This window comes from Wyeomyia smithii, chromosome 1, assembly GCF_029784165.1.
Source record: "Wyeomyia smithii strain HCP4-BCI-WySm-NY-G18 chromosome 1, ASM2978416v1, whole genome shotgun sequence".
In the NCBI taxonomy this organism is placed as follows: Eukaryota; Metazoa; Arthropoda; class Insecta; order Diptera; family Culicidae; genus Wyeomyia; species Wyeomyia smithii.
This window is the reverse complement of record NC_073694.1, coordinates 176691766-176708327: the sequence shown is the minus strand read 5'-3', so window position 1 is coordinate 176708327 and position 16562 is coordinate 176691766. Positions and strand designations below refer to the sequence as shown.

Below are 16562 nucleotides of genomic sequence, written 5' to 3'. Positions count from 1 at the left end.
TGGGCCCCACGGCAGTCCGCGGTGATGGTGAGGACCCGTAAAATGAGTTAATTAAGATCGGTTATAACTGATCTAGTTGGCCTAACGCGGGAACGAACGGTTCCCTCCCAGCAGGAGGTGGTGATAATAGCATCTGCTGCACAGCGAATGCTGGCGACTCGTACGCTTTCGTGGACTACTCGATTTGGATGCAGCAGCGCGAGTTCGTGACACTTTTTATATTGCACCACGCTCTGGGCCTACTGTGCACTCGCGAGCTCGCGGAATGTGAAGCAGCGCGACAGGATCGCAGAAAAAATGCACAATTTTATGTTTTAATTGTGGCATCGTCTAAAGCGATGTTGTACTCCACGCTCGGCTAGCGCGACGGACCAATAGCTCTTATCGGGAGCAGATCTGTAGCATTATAGCCGAGCAGGAACGGACTGTTTATTTTTTGCATGTACTGAATAAGTATGGTTTGGCGGATAGAAAAGTTTATTGGAATAATGGTGCTTAATTAACCTATTATATCCATCCGCGAGGGACGGCTGCTGCCAGGTTAGCGGGTCTTTGGTGCTTGGCTGGGGTCCAATATAGGATACGCGAAATTGAGATGTTAGCAGCTATTCACCGCGCGCGTCAGCAGAAAGAAAACAAACTGCTGCAGAGGTTTTTATCCGAATCAAGATATCTAAGCAGGCACACTGGATTACATAATTGTTTTTGTATGGGAAATATCTCACAAACCCTAAATGGCAAAGTTTCAGCGCTCGATGCCTGTAGTGACCTATTTTTTACTCACCGATATCATCTCAGAAGTCCGGTGCGCTTGCCGCGGATCAGAACTTTTTTGATTTCCCGTTCTTTTTCCTGCCCTTACTAGACTTCTTCTTTTTCTGCTTCACTGGAGGTGGTTCCGTAGGGTATTTTTCTAGATACTTGCTAGCCATTGCCCCGATGTCGACTAGCTTGCGATCAGCGAACGCGTCCATCAGTGATCCCATTAGACTTTTGTCCAATTTTATTCGGAACTTTTTCACAGCAGCAGTAAAGTCTTCCCTGGTCAAAAGTGGCTCGTCTAGATGCTGTAGCTGTAACATCAGATGCCCCAAATCCTTCTTTCGTTTCTTCTTCTTAGGTTTGAAACCGAGAAAACGGCACCGATCGAGTAACATCTCCGGCACGTCAACTGGAGCGGGGGGATTAGCTAGCAGAATGCCACCAAACGTGATTTGCTTTGAGGTATCACGATTCATGAAACGCTTCGATAACTGCGTTAAAAGTAATTAGAATAACTGAAAAAGAAAACAGAGCAAAAAGATTACCCGGGCAGTCACTTTCGATACGAACTGATATTCGCCAAGGGACAGCACCTTTAGTCCGGGGTTCTTTGCGAATGCTTTCACAAGTTCCTTAATTTCATCAACGGCGAAAAAGTTTCCACCAAGATAGATCTCCCGAAGCGTCTCGCACTTGCGGAACACCTTAAGTAAAGCCATTGCTTCCTCCGACCGAAAACAGTTCATTTCCAAATTTATAACCCCAACCGCACTTCCATTCAAAGCCTTGTAGAGGGCCTGCGCAAAGGACGCTCCCTGCAAAGCATTCCAAGCCAAGTTCAGCTTCTTCAAAGTCTCATTCTTTGTCAGCTCCTTCAGAAAGGGTACAATGCATTCCTTCTCCAAATAAAGTCGGTTCCCTTTCAAGATCAACTCTTGCAGGGTAGTATTCCCTGCAAGAAACTGACCGGCTGCGAAGCCAGCTTCATGTTCCAATCGATTCCAGCTGACATCGATCACCTGGATGCTGTCGGAAAGGGTCATCCCACGGAACAGGGCCGCTCCACCGGCGTCACCTAGCTGACAGTTAGCTAGATTTAGGCGCTGCACACTTGAAGTCGATAATGCTTCCGCCAGCACTTTCACCGCCTCCACATCGCTTAAACTGCAATTTGTTAAGCTTAGCTCGATAATACTACGTGATGCTTGTAGAAACCCTGCCACACTGAGAGTCAGTGCACAGTTCATCAACAAATTATGGTCAAGATTCAATGCAGTTAACCGATCCGGACAAGCTTGTGCCAGACAGTCCAATACTATCTGCACTTGAAGATTACTGCAACCGAAGCGCTAACCAAAATCATTACTTTCTCCTTATAATTTAAGCTTGGTAACAGTGAAACTCACATTCAAATCGACCTCCATCATCCCTTCAATACCCTCGTCCAACTTCAGCAGTATTCCACAAACGTACCCCAACGGGGTAACGCCATACTTGCGACACTCATCCAAGTATAGTCTCAGATAGCTACACTTCTTCTGGTCTGACGGTTCGTCCTCTTCCACCAGATGACCGAATGGATCGACTGGTTCCGGAAATTCCTCCGACTCGTCTACGATTGTCGACTTTGAGCTAACGCCTCGAAATGGACACAACTGAAGCCACCGAGTTGAGAAAGTACTTTCCTCATCTACCTCCATATTTTTTTTCTATTCTTTCGACGATTTTAAAATAAACATGAACACTAAAATTTTGACATTTTCCAACCTTTCAATTTCAACATTCAATTAATATTGACCAAACGGCCAGGCCTACTGACGTAACAAACATACAACTATGAGCTAATAATAGACTGAACTGCTGATTTACACCCCGGTTAACACGCAAAACCAAAATGACGAATACGATTAGCTTATGATAAGATATAAACTGTACCCGGCTTTATATCGTTAGCTGCACGGAACTCGATAAACTCGCTCGTACCACTGGCAGACATGAGGTCAGTGTATTTACAGAAGTCGATGCTTGAATACCGTGTAATGAACCTCACCGAGGTGCGGCGGAAAGTTCGGGAACAGCTTCGCCGAAAGTGGGATGCCTTCTACCTGCAGTGGGAGATCTACACGATGACGTACGTCTTCGAGCCGTGGGAAAAGTGCATCATCAGTATCCTTTTGCTCTGAAAATTGACGCAGATAGCCCCAGATCTGCTTGTAGATAATTGAATAACTATCTGGAGCAGTGATAATTATTTCCATCTAATTGATTTGAGCGCAGAAAATATGACTGTGTGATCTAGGTTAAATATTTTAGCTTTATGAGATGGGTGAAGTTGGTATTTGGAAGTCTGAGGCCACGAACAGACTGTTGAAATTGGCCCCTTCGAAAAATTAGCTTCAACTAAAACTTGGGTGAGTAAGTGATATCTTCAATTTTGTCTCATGATTTATTCCATCTACATAAATCCAACCGCAATCCAATTCAAATCAAATGCAAATCCAAATCAAATCCTACATAGTGTCACCGTGAAAGTGATACACTTCGTTTATGCTATATAATTAAAGTTTGATGAATATTTCTTCTCTGATTCTTTTTGGTGTAGAATTACGTCTTACGGCAAAATGTATAGAGGTATAAATTGAAAAACCAAGCGTTTAAAACTCAATCAGTTTCCAATCGATTTCTTTCATCCTTAAAGCAATCGATTAAAAAATCATCCATGCTCCCACTTAAATGCGGAAAATTATAGTGTGATTGTTTGAACTATTGTTAGACCTTGTTGAAACGCCGAATTCGACTTCTAATTGGTCGCTTAATGCTTGCATTTCCTAACAAGGCCGACATAATATACCATACCTACCTAACTAACTAACCGGGATTGCACTATTTTGGATATAATTTAGCCTGTTTTTGCTCAAACCTATCAGTTTGGACCACTAGTACGGTCCTAAATCAGTATCAGCGGGTAGCAACAGTAGCGGATAGCAGCAGCGCACTATGGGAAAAAATGAACCCAAATTCCCACTAATTAGAAGCCGCTGAGCTGGCAACATGAATTATAGCATTACTTATGTAAAATTGGTCGATAAATCGATTGGTGATATTCTCATTCTGTGCAGGGCGCGTGAAAGGGTCTATATTTCCAAAAATACGCAAAAATAAGGTGAAATGGGGCAAAATAGATCATTTCCGTGCCCTGCCCAAAATGAAACCATCTTCAATCGATTTGTTGACCAATTTTACATAAAAAATGCTATATTTCAGGTTGTCAGTCCAGCGGCGATTATTGAGTGTAAATGTGGATTCCGGGTTTTTTACTAAATAATCGCCGCTAGACTGGCAACCTGAAATATAGCATTTTTTATGTAAAATTGGTCAACAAACCGATTGGTGATGGTTTAACTTTGGGTAGGGCCCAGGAAATGGTCTATTTTGCCCCTTTCCACCCTATTTTTGCATATTTTTGGAAATATAGACCCTTTTCCGTGCCCTGCAGAAAATGAAAATATCTTCAATCGATTTATTGACCAATTTAACAAAAGAAATGCTATATTTCAGGTTGCCAGCCCAGCGGCTTCTAATAGGTGGCAAATTGGGTTCATTTTTTACCAGTGTGCAGTGGTATACACTATCAGTTGTGCTTATTACGGGAGTCACTTCACGGTGAAATATATTTCACTTTCACGCTCACTTCACTTTTTGAGACATATTCCCGATTCCACCTCAAGTGAGGTGACAAAAATCACCTCCGTGAAGTGAGATTGACAGTGAAGTGAAAAAGAGAATAGGACAAGGGAAATGAACGACTTTCCCAGCTCAAAAATTTCTAAGTCCCGGAAAGTCGATTGAGCTGAAATTTTGTATAAGAACATTTTTCGACAAGAGGAAAGAGAATGAAAAATGATTTATTAGAATTATAACCCGTGGCTTACCCAGGATATTGATCAATGAACGATCTCATTTGGTATCTGAAGAAAGTAACACGTCTAGTTGTTTTGAATTTATAACAGAGATATGATCTTTATTCAACATAACGAAATAAATGCTTACTCCACATCCTCCTTTGAGCGAAACTTTGTTTAACTTGAAACAGCTTCATATCTTCATACAGTTTTGAACTACTACTAACGTCTTCGTGAGGATGAAACCGCTATGTACTCGGCCGCTGTCGTCGATAAGGCAACTGTGGTTTGCTTCCGGGAACTCCACGATATAACACCACCGCTTTGGCTGAAAACGTAGCCACTGAATGAACGCCTCAATCCAGGATCGTAACGCTAATCTGTGTTGCTGTATCCGGATAACTTGAAGTCGTTTCTGTTGCGGTACAGACAACATGAGATCCTTGGTGCCCCGAAGATAGCGAAGAATTCGGTTTGCCGCCGTCCAGCGGCTAAATCCTGGATTGCTGCAAAAACTACTCCGGTCCCGTGCATTGCGTGATGAACTGAATGCCTTCTATCAGCTCACGGAATGGTATCTGCTTTATCTTTTCCTTCTCCTGTTTATTTTTAGAGCACATCTCCTCGACTGTCAATGTTGGTTAACGTCGAGAAGAATCGAAATAGGGTTGTAATCCTGTATTTTGAACATTTCAAGCTGCACCGTTGCACCGTTGCCTCTAGTGACTTGCAGACCGAGAATTTATTCCGCTGGTCCCAGATTGTTGCTTGACTTCATTGATTAACTACCGGTCGTTTAAAACTATAAGGAAGTCATCTACGTTCACTGCGACGATAATCAGCTTGCCATCGATGATACTGTAGTACACACACGGGTCGTAGTTGGAACGAATCAATCCCATGCGACGGAGCTTTTGGTCGAGCTTCTTATTCCATACTCTGTTTGCCTGCTTCAGATCGTAGTTTTTCTTGTTCTGGAATCCCTCTGACAGTTTTATGAATATTTTCTCATTATTTAAGTTACCTTGGAGAAACGTCGTCACAGCGTCCATTTGGTGTACCTGCAGATGCGCTGCCATTGCCAGAAGATAGCGGATTGTTGAACGACAGGCGAATAGGTTTCGCTGTAATCTACACCTTTGCGAGTAGCCTTTAATTACAAGCCTTGCCTTGTAGCGGTCGATTGATCGGCGTTCGCCTTCACAAAAACCCACTTGTTCTTCAACGCCTCCGGCCCTTTTGGTAAATTGACGAGAGTCCACGTCTCGTCATCGCATAGTGCCTGGTACTCCGTGATCTGAGGATTGAAGGCCAGCGAGAGGTTGCTGTCGCCATCGGGAATTATTATAAACTTGCCATGGACTGGGCGCTCTTAGGCACTGTGTCTAGAATCGTGTTGTTGGGACCAAAGCGCTGTGATGACCGAACTTCCGTTCGGTTGATGACGTATCTGTGAAGGGACAATTTTTTGAGGATGGACGCTGTGCGTCACATGGAAATCAGTATATTTGCCTGGACGTTTGCGCTCCCTCCCGCTGTGCCTTAGAATAAGATTTTGAAAAAGTGGCGGGGGGAGCGCAGTTGTTGTTGATGATTTTCTGGCCCGACTGGCGCACCACCAACGTCAAGTGCGACAAGATCTTCCTTTCCGCTGCAAACTGACTCTCTGTCGTCATTCGGAACATTCTCGACTTCCCTCGTATGCTCAGCGTTCGCACTGGTTCATCTGAAACTGGCATAGGTTCTTTCGTTGTCAGTCTATCATCCAGAATGCTGACGTCTCGACTTTCGAACACCTTAGTGTTTGCTGCACTGTATACTCGGTATGCCTTGGAATACTCCGAATAGCCGACCAAGACACACGGCATCGACTTAGCGTCCCACTTCTTGTACTTCACCTTGGGTACATGGGTCACCGCTTTTGACCCAAACACGCGTAAGTTTGATAAATCGGGCTTCTTGCCCGTGAATTTCTCGTAGGGAGTACCGGCAACACCTTTCGTCGAAGATCTGTTTATGAGATACACCGCCGTTGAAGACGCTTCTGCCCAAAACTTCTTGCCCAAATGGCCATCAAACATCAGACACCTGGCACGTTCCTGAATAGTACGGTTCATGCGCTCCACAAGACCGTTCTGCTGTTGTAGGGTACTGTTGTCTCGTGACGAATTCCATACGCTTTGAGATAAACTTCAAACTGCTCATCATCGAATTCCTTGCCGTTATCGGTTCGAAGGCACTTCCAATTCTCCCCTGTTTGTCTCTCCGAGTACGCCTTGAACTCCTAGAATACGCTGAAAGCCTCTCGCTTGGTCTTCAGGAAGTACGCGAATACCATCCTGCTGGCATCGTCGATGATGGTGACAAAATACTTACTACCACCAACCGACGCGTGCTTCATCGTTCCGCACATATCCGAATAAACCTCGTAATTGTGGACTTGAACGTTTGGATGCGTCCGTGGCGGACGTGGCAATCTATGTGGCATAGATGGATTTCGACGCTTGCTGCATTGATCAAATTGCATCTCCTAGTCCAGAATCGAGGATCCACTCTTCTAATGTACTACATGGCTGTTTCACTGCCAATATGCAGACTTCTTATTTCTAGGTCCATTTTCATCGTCTCGGATCTTGGATTTCTGATGCCGCTGCTGGCATTTCGAAGCGTAGTGTCCAAGACTCTCGCACTACTAACACTGGACTTCAAATTTGTACTTCTTCGTAGGCTTCGTGTGGTTTGGTGGTGTTGCTAATGCACCGCTTGAACGACCGGAACCTCGACCATCGATTGTGACGTCCTGAAGTTTTTTTCAGATTTCTCTCAATCTGCAGTCCACCGGCAGCTTGGTTCTTAGTGTTAACGTAGTTCACCACAACCGACCCATCCTCGATTGCGTCATGACCAAAGTTTGGTCCTCGGGTTATAAGCTCCATTCTTGACCATGTAAGTAGTCGATTGGTTGCCGCACAAGATTGGTATAACCATCTCGTCAAAAATTTACCTCAATGAGTTCTTCCAACATAGCGCTTCCTGAATCGTCGGATAACGCCATGTATTCAGCCCCACACGATGTTAAGGCTACCGTCGGCTGCTTCTTTACGTTCCAAGAAATGGTATCACCAAAATCCTCTTTACCGCCTCCTAATGTTCCTAATACTTATATTCAGACGCGTTGCCTGTGCCTGATGTAATATTTATTATTATTGTTCAGGAGGCTGAAGGCTTCTACATGGTAGACAATTTAATACTGAATTACCCCGCTATGCGGCGCTAGGGTGCATGCAGTTTTTCATATTTAGACTTCAACTTATCGCGTGATCATTACTACCCACAAAGTTGCGGTGTTCGGCTTGTGCCACCAGTTCTGGTCAAGCATTTTACAGTTACAGTTACAGAAATTTGCCCATTTTGAGTGATGCTAAACTTTTCGGCCTTACTTTCGTGCCTTACTTTCAATTTCGGGTTGTATTTTCCCAACGATATCTGAATCGGATTACCGCTGGTGGGGTCCAACTCAGATCGAAGGGGAGCCGAACTGAAAGAGGTAAGAACTGCAGCTAACCACTACCACCGCCGCTGTTGCTCGCTTCTGATCGCTGTTGCCCGCTTCTGGTCCACTTCGCCTACTGCCATCGGTGTTGATGTTCGCTGTTGTTGCCTGCTGTTAGTAAACTGTTTTGCTTGAGGAGAAACAGTCTCTTATATAGCTGGTGGTGGTGGTAATGGTGGTGGCGGTGGTGGCGGCGCTAGCGGTGGTGGGGGTGGTGGTTGCGGTGGTGGTGGCGGTGGCGGTATTGGTGGCGGTGCCGCACGCGGTGCCGCAAACATGCACACACGCGTTACAGGCATGCATACACGCCATAAACATGCACACACGCTTTAAAGCAAACCACACACCTTATATATTAGGGACACACGCTTCAAATATTCACACACGTTATGTGCATAAATCTGTATATGCATACGCTGGATGATGGTGGCTTCTCAAACCACCTGGCGGTGCGAGTCTCTTTCAGTTTCGGGTTGTATTTGCCCAACGATATCTGAATCGGATTACCGCTGGTGGGGTACAATTCAGATCGAAGGGGAGCCGAACTGAAAGAGGTAGGACTGCAGCTAACCACTACCACCGCCGCTGTTGCTCGCTGCTGATCCACGCTACCTTCGCCTACTGCCATCGGTGTTGATGTCCGATGCTGCTGCCTGCTGCTAGTCAACTGATTTGCTTGAGGAGAAACAATATATAGCCCAAAGAGTGCATACCCGGCTAACTAGGTACTCCATTCTTTCGTCCTATTTAGGGAAAGGCAGCAAGCGACCAATCAAAAATCGACATTTGCGTTTCGACATTGTTCAACAATTTCAATATTACAATAGTTTGAACAATCAGATTACAATTTTCTGCATTTGGACGGGTGCTTAAATGATTTTCCAATCGATTGCTGCAAAAATGACAGAAATCGGTTGGAAACTGACTGGGTTTAAAACGTTTGAAATTTGACAATTTTTGTGATGCTCTCGATGTTTTCGGTTTTGAAATTGGATCCCTGTATTGTAATTGGGTCCCTGTAATTGTTGCCGGAAGACGTATTCTACGTCAAAAAAATGTAATGCAAACACCCAATAGACAGGATGACAGCTTGCCATGTTGAATCTGCCTAGCACTTCTTCAATGTAGATCACAACTTTCTCGATCTCTGCTGATTTTGAATCCCAAACAAAACTTAGCATGACCCAAGTCCTTCACCTGGAACCGATTGCACGGGAACTTTTTCAATTGTTTCTTTATTTTCGCACTACTCGTGAAGATCAGAAAATGATACACATAGATAGTGAGGAACAACTTTCTATCTCCATTGATCTTGTAGTAAGGGCAGGTGTCGACCTTTAATTGTTCTAGTCCGAACTCATGTAACGCCTCATCCAGTTGCTGTTTCCAAACACGGCTGGATTGTTTAGATCAGCGGTTCTCAACCTGGAGTACGCGTACCCCTGGGGGTACTCGAAAGCCTTCAGGGGGTACGCAAAAGAAAAATCAATGATGGCGGACAAAGCAATTTTTCTTTAAAATACTTCATTTGTTTTTCAATCTTGCTCTTAAAACATGACTGTATAGACTGTTCCGAAAATTATAAATACATCTTCTTTCTTGAATAAAACAAAAAATACAGGATTTTCGGGTCATTTTATTCTGAAATATAGATAATAAGTGTTTTCTTTCCAGTTTCAATTCAAGTTGGGATTATTTTTCGTAGGATACGCGAGTTCTCTAACTTTTCTCTTAACACTACTCATAAGCTTTTGCACAGCCAATCGTTTTTAAATTTTTCAACATTGTCCGCTGGTTTGACATATTTCCTCAGCTTTGCCTTGGTCAAAGCCCAAAATGTTTCAATAGGGCGAATTTCAGGGCAGTTTGGAGGATTCATCTCCTTTGGGACACATGTGACATTATTTGTTTTATACCACCCTAGTGCATCCTTAGAGTAATGGCAGGAAGCAATATCGGGCCAAAAGATTGGAGGATTGCTATGCTGCTTAACCATGGGTAACAACCTTTTCTGCAAACACTCTTTCACGTAAATTTTACCATTCATTGTGTCATTCGTAATGAATGGACGAGATATTTTCCCACATTCACAAAAGGCCTGCCAAACCCTTACCTTCTTGCCGAATTTTTCGATGTAAATGTCTTTCAATGGTCCAGGGACATCCTTTCTCTTCGGTGATGTATAAAATTGCGGTCCTGGCAGAGTCTTATAGTCCAGTTTTTTGTAGGTTTCGTCATCCATGATAACACACCCCATTTTTTTGGTCAGAAGTTTGTCATAAAGCTTCCGAGCTCTCGGTTTCACAGATTCAGCTTGTTTTGGATTTCGTTTTGGCTGCTTCTGCTTCCGACGGGTCTGCAGACCTATTCTTCCCTTGGCACGCATAACGTTACTCGCCGAGGTTCCAAGCTTTTTCGCCACATCTCGTACTGATACTGAAGGATGCCGCTTGTAGTATTCCTTAACCTTTTTGTCCATTGTGGGATCAACAGGCCCAGGTTTTCTACCACGTCTTGGGGCATCAGTGAATGTGCACTCTTCACAATACTTCCGCAATGCGGTTTGAACTGCTCCGACACTTATACCTTCTTCTCTGGCTAATTTTCTTATAGAAAGACCACTCACGGTGCCCCATTTGTGCACAGTTCGCTTTCTTTGCTCGGAAGAAAGGCCACGCATTTTCAAAATTTCGCACAAAATGTTAGAAAAAATGACAGCATCTGTTTCGTTTGGATGTAAACAACAGGACGCCAACGTTTGGTTGAATACTGCACGTTATTTGAAATGACGGTTGATCGTAAGTGTATTTATAATTATTGGAACGGTCTATAGCAATCAAACAAACCATAGTGTAATTTTAATCTTAAACAAGACTACCACAACATGATCTACCACTACTCTCTCCCACTCAGCGAAAACATTACAGGCCAGGGGGTACAATCGATATGAAAAATATCGCCAAGGGGTACGCGAACAAAAAAAGGTTGATAACCGTTGGTTTAGACAGTAAAAAGCCTTTGAAAACCGGCACACCTTCGTTGTATCCTTCACAAATCCTTCTATGTGCTACATGTAAATTACTTCATCCTTAAGTTTACCTTGTAGGAAAGCCCTAACCGCGTCCATTCAGTCCACCTCAAGGATAAACTTTGTCGCCAACGCCATCAGAAATCTTATTATCGAATACCGGACCACCGTTACGTAAACCTCGTCGAAGTCGATACCCGGCAGCTGCGAACAATCCTTGATGACTAAGCGGGCCTTTCACCGCCCAATCCTCCCGTCTGCTTTACGTTTTGTTTTGAACACCCACTTGTTTTTAATTGCTTTCCCGCCTTTAGGCAAGTCTCCAAGCACTCAAGTCTGGTTGATCTCCAATGCTGCGATTTCCTCTCTCATAGGAGCTATCCACAGCTCTCGGTCTGGTCTATTCATAGCTTCATTGTACGTGGTTGGATCGCTCATTTGCTCGATATCCCGAGCCGCAGCATTTCGTATGCCGCTTGTCACCGACTGTTGGGAAACATTTTGGCCAGTAGACGTGCTATAGGTAATAAAGTTGTCTGGAGGCCAGCGCTCCCGACCGTTGCGCTTCAACTCTAGCTGCTTATCAGCCAGTGTTTCGAGTTGCGGTGCGTCATCCGCATCTTCAAATTCTTCCTAACCGCTGCTCACATTTATTATCGATTCAACAGTTGTTACTGCCGTATCACCACCTGGTTGTTCTGGTTGACTGCCAGTTGCCTCATCTTCGGGTCGTACTACAGTCTGCAAATCACGCTTCATTGACTGCCGCAACGGAAATCTTTCTTACTTACTTTGTTGGCTAACGGACCGTTCACCGGTCTAGAGCCGAATGAAGAAGAACTGTCCAGCTCGACGGCCTCTTCCTGGATCTCTACTGAAGATAGTTTTGGCGGCTCTCTCGTTAAGCATTTTTGCTACTTGCCACTGAAGCCTAACCCGCTGTATTACCTTCACTATATAAGCATGTTTGTATACCTGGTACAACCCGTGATTCATGCGTCTGCGCCACACTCCATCTTCCAGTTTACCGCCAAGTATCGTTCGCAGAACTTTACTCTCAAAAACTCCGAGCACTCGTCGATCAGCTTTCTTCAGCGTCCATGCTTCATGTCCGTAAAGGGCAACCGGGAGTATCAGCGTCCTATACAGCGCTAGCTTTGTGCGAATTTGCGAACTACGGGACCTTAGCTGGTTACGTAGTCCGTAGAAGGCCGTGTTCGCAGCTGCAACTCGTCGTTTCACTTCACGGCTCATATCGTTGTCACATGTCACAAGCGTACCAAGATAAACGAATTCGTCAACCACTTTGAATCGTTCTCCATCTATCTCCACCTCAGCACCAACACAACGGGGACTTCCACGCTCTCTGCCAGCTACCATGTACTTCGTTTTGGCAGAGTGAATGACAATTCCCAATCGCGCTGCTTCCCTCTTAAAAGGAACGAAGGCCTCCTCCACGGCCTTACGGTTGATACCGATGATATCGATGTCGTCCGCAGAACCAAGAAGCATGTGAGATTTCGTGATGATCGTAGCGTTTCTTTCCACATTTGCTCTTCGTACTGCACCTTCAAGGGCGATGTTGAATAGTAAGTTAGGTGCGCGTTCCCCTGCTTCAGTCCATCCAACGTTACGAACGAGGCTGATGTCTCGCCAGCTATCCGCAAGCATGATTTCGATCCCTCCTGCGTCATACGACTAAGCTTAATTAGTTTCGTCGGATAACCGTGATCCAGCATGATCCGCCACAGCTCGTTTCTTTTCACTGAGTCGTATGCCACCTTGAAATCCACAAACAGATGGTGAGTCGGTAAGCTGTACTCCCGGAAGTTATCGAAGATCTGTCGCAGGGTAAAGATTTGATCTGTCGTAGAACGCCCTTGTCGAAAACCAGCCTGGTATTCGCCAACAAAGGATTCCGTTAGCGGTCTCAATCTGAAGAACAGGATACGGGAGAGCAATTTATATGCGGAGTTGAGCAACGTTATCCCTCGATAGTTGCCACAATCCAATCGATGGCCCTTCTTATAGATAGGGCATATGAGGCCTTCCAACCAGTCGTTCGGCATTTGTTCGTCCGCCCAGATTCTTAGTATTATCTGGTGGATCGCATAGTACAGTCGCTCGCTTCCCACTTCTAGAAGTTCGGCCGGGATACCGTCCCAGCGGCCTTGCCGTTTTTCAGCTCACTAATTGCCTTTTTCACCTCCTCCTGTGTCGGTGGCTCCACAGCTTGTTCGTCACTCATAATCGTCATCCTGTTCCTGCTCTGCTCATCCGGCTCCTCACCGTTCAATAGCGCCTGAAGGTGCTCCTTCCACCTGGCTGCAACCATCGGTTTATCAGTAAGCAGGTTGCCGTCCTTGTCATTACACATGACTGGCACAGGGAAATTCCTGCTTCTGACTGTATTGGCAGTTCTATAGAATATCCGCACGTCGTTTTCAGCATAGCTGTCCTCTGCGCTGGCGAGCACCTGCTCCTCGTACTCGCGCTTCTTCCGACGGTGGGTTCTATTTTCGGCAGCTCTTGCCACCCTGTACCTCTCTCTGTTCTGACGCGTAGCCGCAGTGAGCATGCGGCTCCTGGCACGGTTCTTCTCATCTATCGCTCTCTGGCACTCAGCATCGAACCAGCCGTTAGGCTGTCTTCCACGCGTCGTACCTACCACCTCTCTCGCAGTCGTTTCGATGGCGCCGTGAATACTGCTCCACAGCCCATTTATGTCTTCCACTCCTTCCTCCTGCTGTTCTGCGATCCGTTGATCCAGCTCTCTGGCGTATTCTGCTGCCACGCCATCAGCTTTCAACCGCTGAATGTTGAAACGCGTCGTCCTCTCTGTGCGAGATTTCAGCACGTTCGACAACCGTGCGCGGATCTTACAAACGACAAGATAATGGTCAGAGTCAATGTTTGGTCCCCGAAAAGACCTAACATCAGTAACATCCGAAAAGTGCCGACCGTCAATCAGTACGTGGTCGATCTGGGAGCAGGCTTCTCCATTTGGATGCCTCCAGGTGTGTTTCCGAATATTCGAACGTGGAAAATAGGAGCTACATATGGCCATTCCTCTGGCCGCGGCAAAGTTTATCAGCCTCAGGCCGTTTTCATTGGTTGTCGAGTGGAGGCTATGCCTTGCAATGACCGGACGGAAGAATTCCTCCCTCCCAACCTGTGCGTTTGCGTCTCCGATGACGACTTTTACGTCGTGTTTTGGGCACTCGTCATAGATTCGCTCAAGCTTGTCATAGAACTCATCTTTGACTTCATCGGATTTGTCGTTTGTCAGTGCGTAGGTGTTTATTAAACTGTAGTTGAAGAATTTGCCCTTAATCCTCAACACGCATATACGGTCATCTACGGGCCTCCACCGGATGACTCTTGTTTCCTGATTTCCCAGCACTACGAAACCGACGCCCCGTTCCGCTGCTTTGCCGCCACTGTAGTAGATGTGGTACTTGAAAGAAGTGCGTGCAATAGGGTCTACTGCACGGAATTCCCTTTCTCCGGAATTTTGCCACCGAACCTCCTGAATCGCTGCGATTTTGACTCCCTGCCGCTGTAGTTCTCGAGCAAGCAAGCCAGCCCGCGCCGGTTCATTGAGAGATCGGACGTTCCAAATACCCAATTTCCAATCGTTCACCTTAATCTTTTTCCGTGTTCGTAGCCTAGGTCTTTGCCGATTGATCCGTTCCGTATTTCTAAATTCGTTGTTCATGGTTGATGAAAGGTTTCGGTATGCTACCTTACCAGGGTCGCGATACCTACATCCTGCTGATGGGGCTGCCATCTTAGGTGTACCTGGCGGGATACAGCATTCCATAATTCAGCCGCCCGCTCCGGGTCAGACGCTGTTGTACGCCGCCCCTATGGGAATACATCCGCGTACGACCCCCTTCCCAGTCAGCATACGACCACAGTTTCCACCGGGGTTGGTTACCCGATCTCCGCTAAGGTCACTCGTTTTCCGGTCGGCACCACGTGGAGGTTGGGATAGGAGTTGCTGGACAGAGGTGAATGGCCACATTAGGGTCTCAATTTACACGTGTCCAGCCATTTGCCAACCCGCTCGGAGTCTAAACTCGTGAATTTCACTTCACTTAAACTGTAAACTGCAGGCTTGTGAAATACCTGCGTGTTCCACAAATGGGTTTTCACGAGAGATTTCGCAAGCAAAAATTAACGCTTTTTCACTTGTCAAATTTTTCACTTCGCTTGGAACTGTAAACACCATAAAAAAATTTCGATTTTTTGGAAACTAAAAAGGTATATAACCCCTTAAAGCTATATCTAATAAAACTATTACCAATTACCAACAAAAATCGTTTCAAGCCTCAATTCTAGTGTTGAAAATACACCATTTGTCATTAGCCACACAAAATTGTTAGCTGATAATTCATTTAAAAAAATACTTCAGTTGCAAATCAAACTCCGTTGTTTAAATAAATATTTTTCGATTGATTTAAATGAAAACTATCAAAACTATGCATCAAACTGTACCGTGCGCTCCGTTACTCAACCCTTAAACGTGTTCAACACGAACGCTTTGGATTCCTTTTTTTGCCATCCGTTCGTGCATCGTTTCGGATTCTTTCGTATTGGAAACGTCAAACACTGGTTGTGTTTGCGCATTTTTTGTTTTTATTTCTCGTTCGCCCTTTCCACCAACACTATGGTGTAGTAAGACCAGTAAGACCGAATTTGTTGTTGTACTCTTCATTCATACTTCACTGAACATTGTTACTTTGTTTCGTACCCATTCAATACGTTCGGTTTCGTGTAAAAATGCAACAGAGCCAAGTGTGAATAATTCGAAAACAATTACTTCCTCGTTAGTAGAGTGTAGCGGCCGCAACGAGTGTAGAATCGTAGAGGGGGACAGTACTCGATAAATTTGCCCATCGTCCGTTTGATTGTTGTGTAATTGACTCCCAAGCGTGTGTTTTCCACAAGCGACATCGGGTCACATTTCGTCTAGTCAATAAGTGAATCAGAGGAGACTCGAAATCCAAATCTCATTCCTGAAAAGCAAGGTGGTTTCCAGTTTCTGCGCGATATCTTATCGCTGACTGGCAAAGAAGAAAAAAAACTTTCATCATCACAATTAATCGCTGGGCGTTTCGTCAACTAACGAATAGCGTTGATAAGGGGGCTGTATTAGAAACACAATAGATAAGAACAAGCGAAAAGGATCAGTCGTAATATACCTGTTTGATTGAAATCATCTCCACTGTGGCTTCGGAAATCTCCTTCATCAACATGCTAAACTCGATCAAAAAGTCCATTTCATCCATCTATCTACTGTACGAGCTAAACA

General features: G+C 45.1%; 1 protein-coding gene across 3 annotated transcripts; it reads right to left on the bottom strand.

Moving 5' to 3' along the window:
* Window positions 1–462: 462 nt before the first annotated feature.
* On the bottom strand, window positions 463–2561 carry LOC129733988 (uncharacterized). 3 transcript variants are annotated; one of them, XM_055695647.1, is made up of 4 exons: window positions 2169–2561; window positions 1308–2111; window positions 785–1253; window positions 463–673 (listed from the first exon to the last, which is right to left on the bottom strand). In XM_055695647.1, the coding sequence occupies exons 1-3, from the start codon at window positions 2460–2462 to the stop codon at window positions 822–824; spliced, it is 1530 nt and encodes a 509-aa protein (XP_055551622.1). In that variant the 5' UTR covers window positions 2463–2561; the 3' UTR covers window positions 463–673; window positions 785–821. The 3 variants fall into 3 exon arrangements, with proteins under 3 accessions (XP_055551622.1, XP_055551621.1, XP_055551620.1); XM_055695646.1 differs by having other exon boundaries at window positions 463–730; window positions 2169–2560; XM_055695645.1 differs by having other exon boundaries at window positions 463–1253; window positions 2169–2560.
* Between the last annotated feature and the right edge of the window lie 14001 nt (window positions 2562–16562).

Bases quoted from the DNA above. Each gene is read 5' to 3' on its own strand.
- LOC129733988 (XM_055695647.1), bottom strand. From the start codon at position 2,462: ATGGAGGTAGATGAGGAAAGTACTTTCTCAACTCGGTGGCTTCAGTTG. The intron at 2,112-2,168 runs GTGAGTTTCACT...GATTTTGGTTAG, and splicing joins TGATGGAGGTCGATTTGAAT to CGCTTCGGTTGCAGTAATCT. The intron at 1,254-1,307 runs GTAATCTTTTTG...CTTTTAACGCAG, and splicing joins TATCGAAAGTGACTGCCCGG to TTATCGAAGCGTTTCATGAA.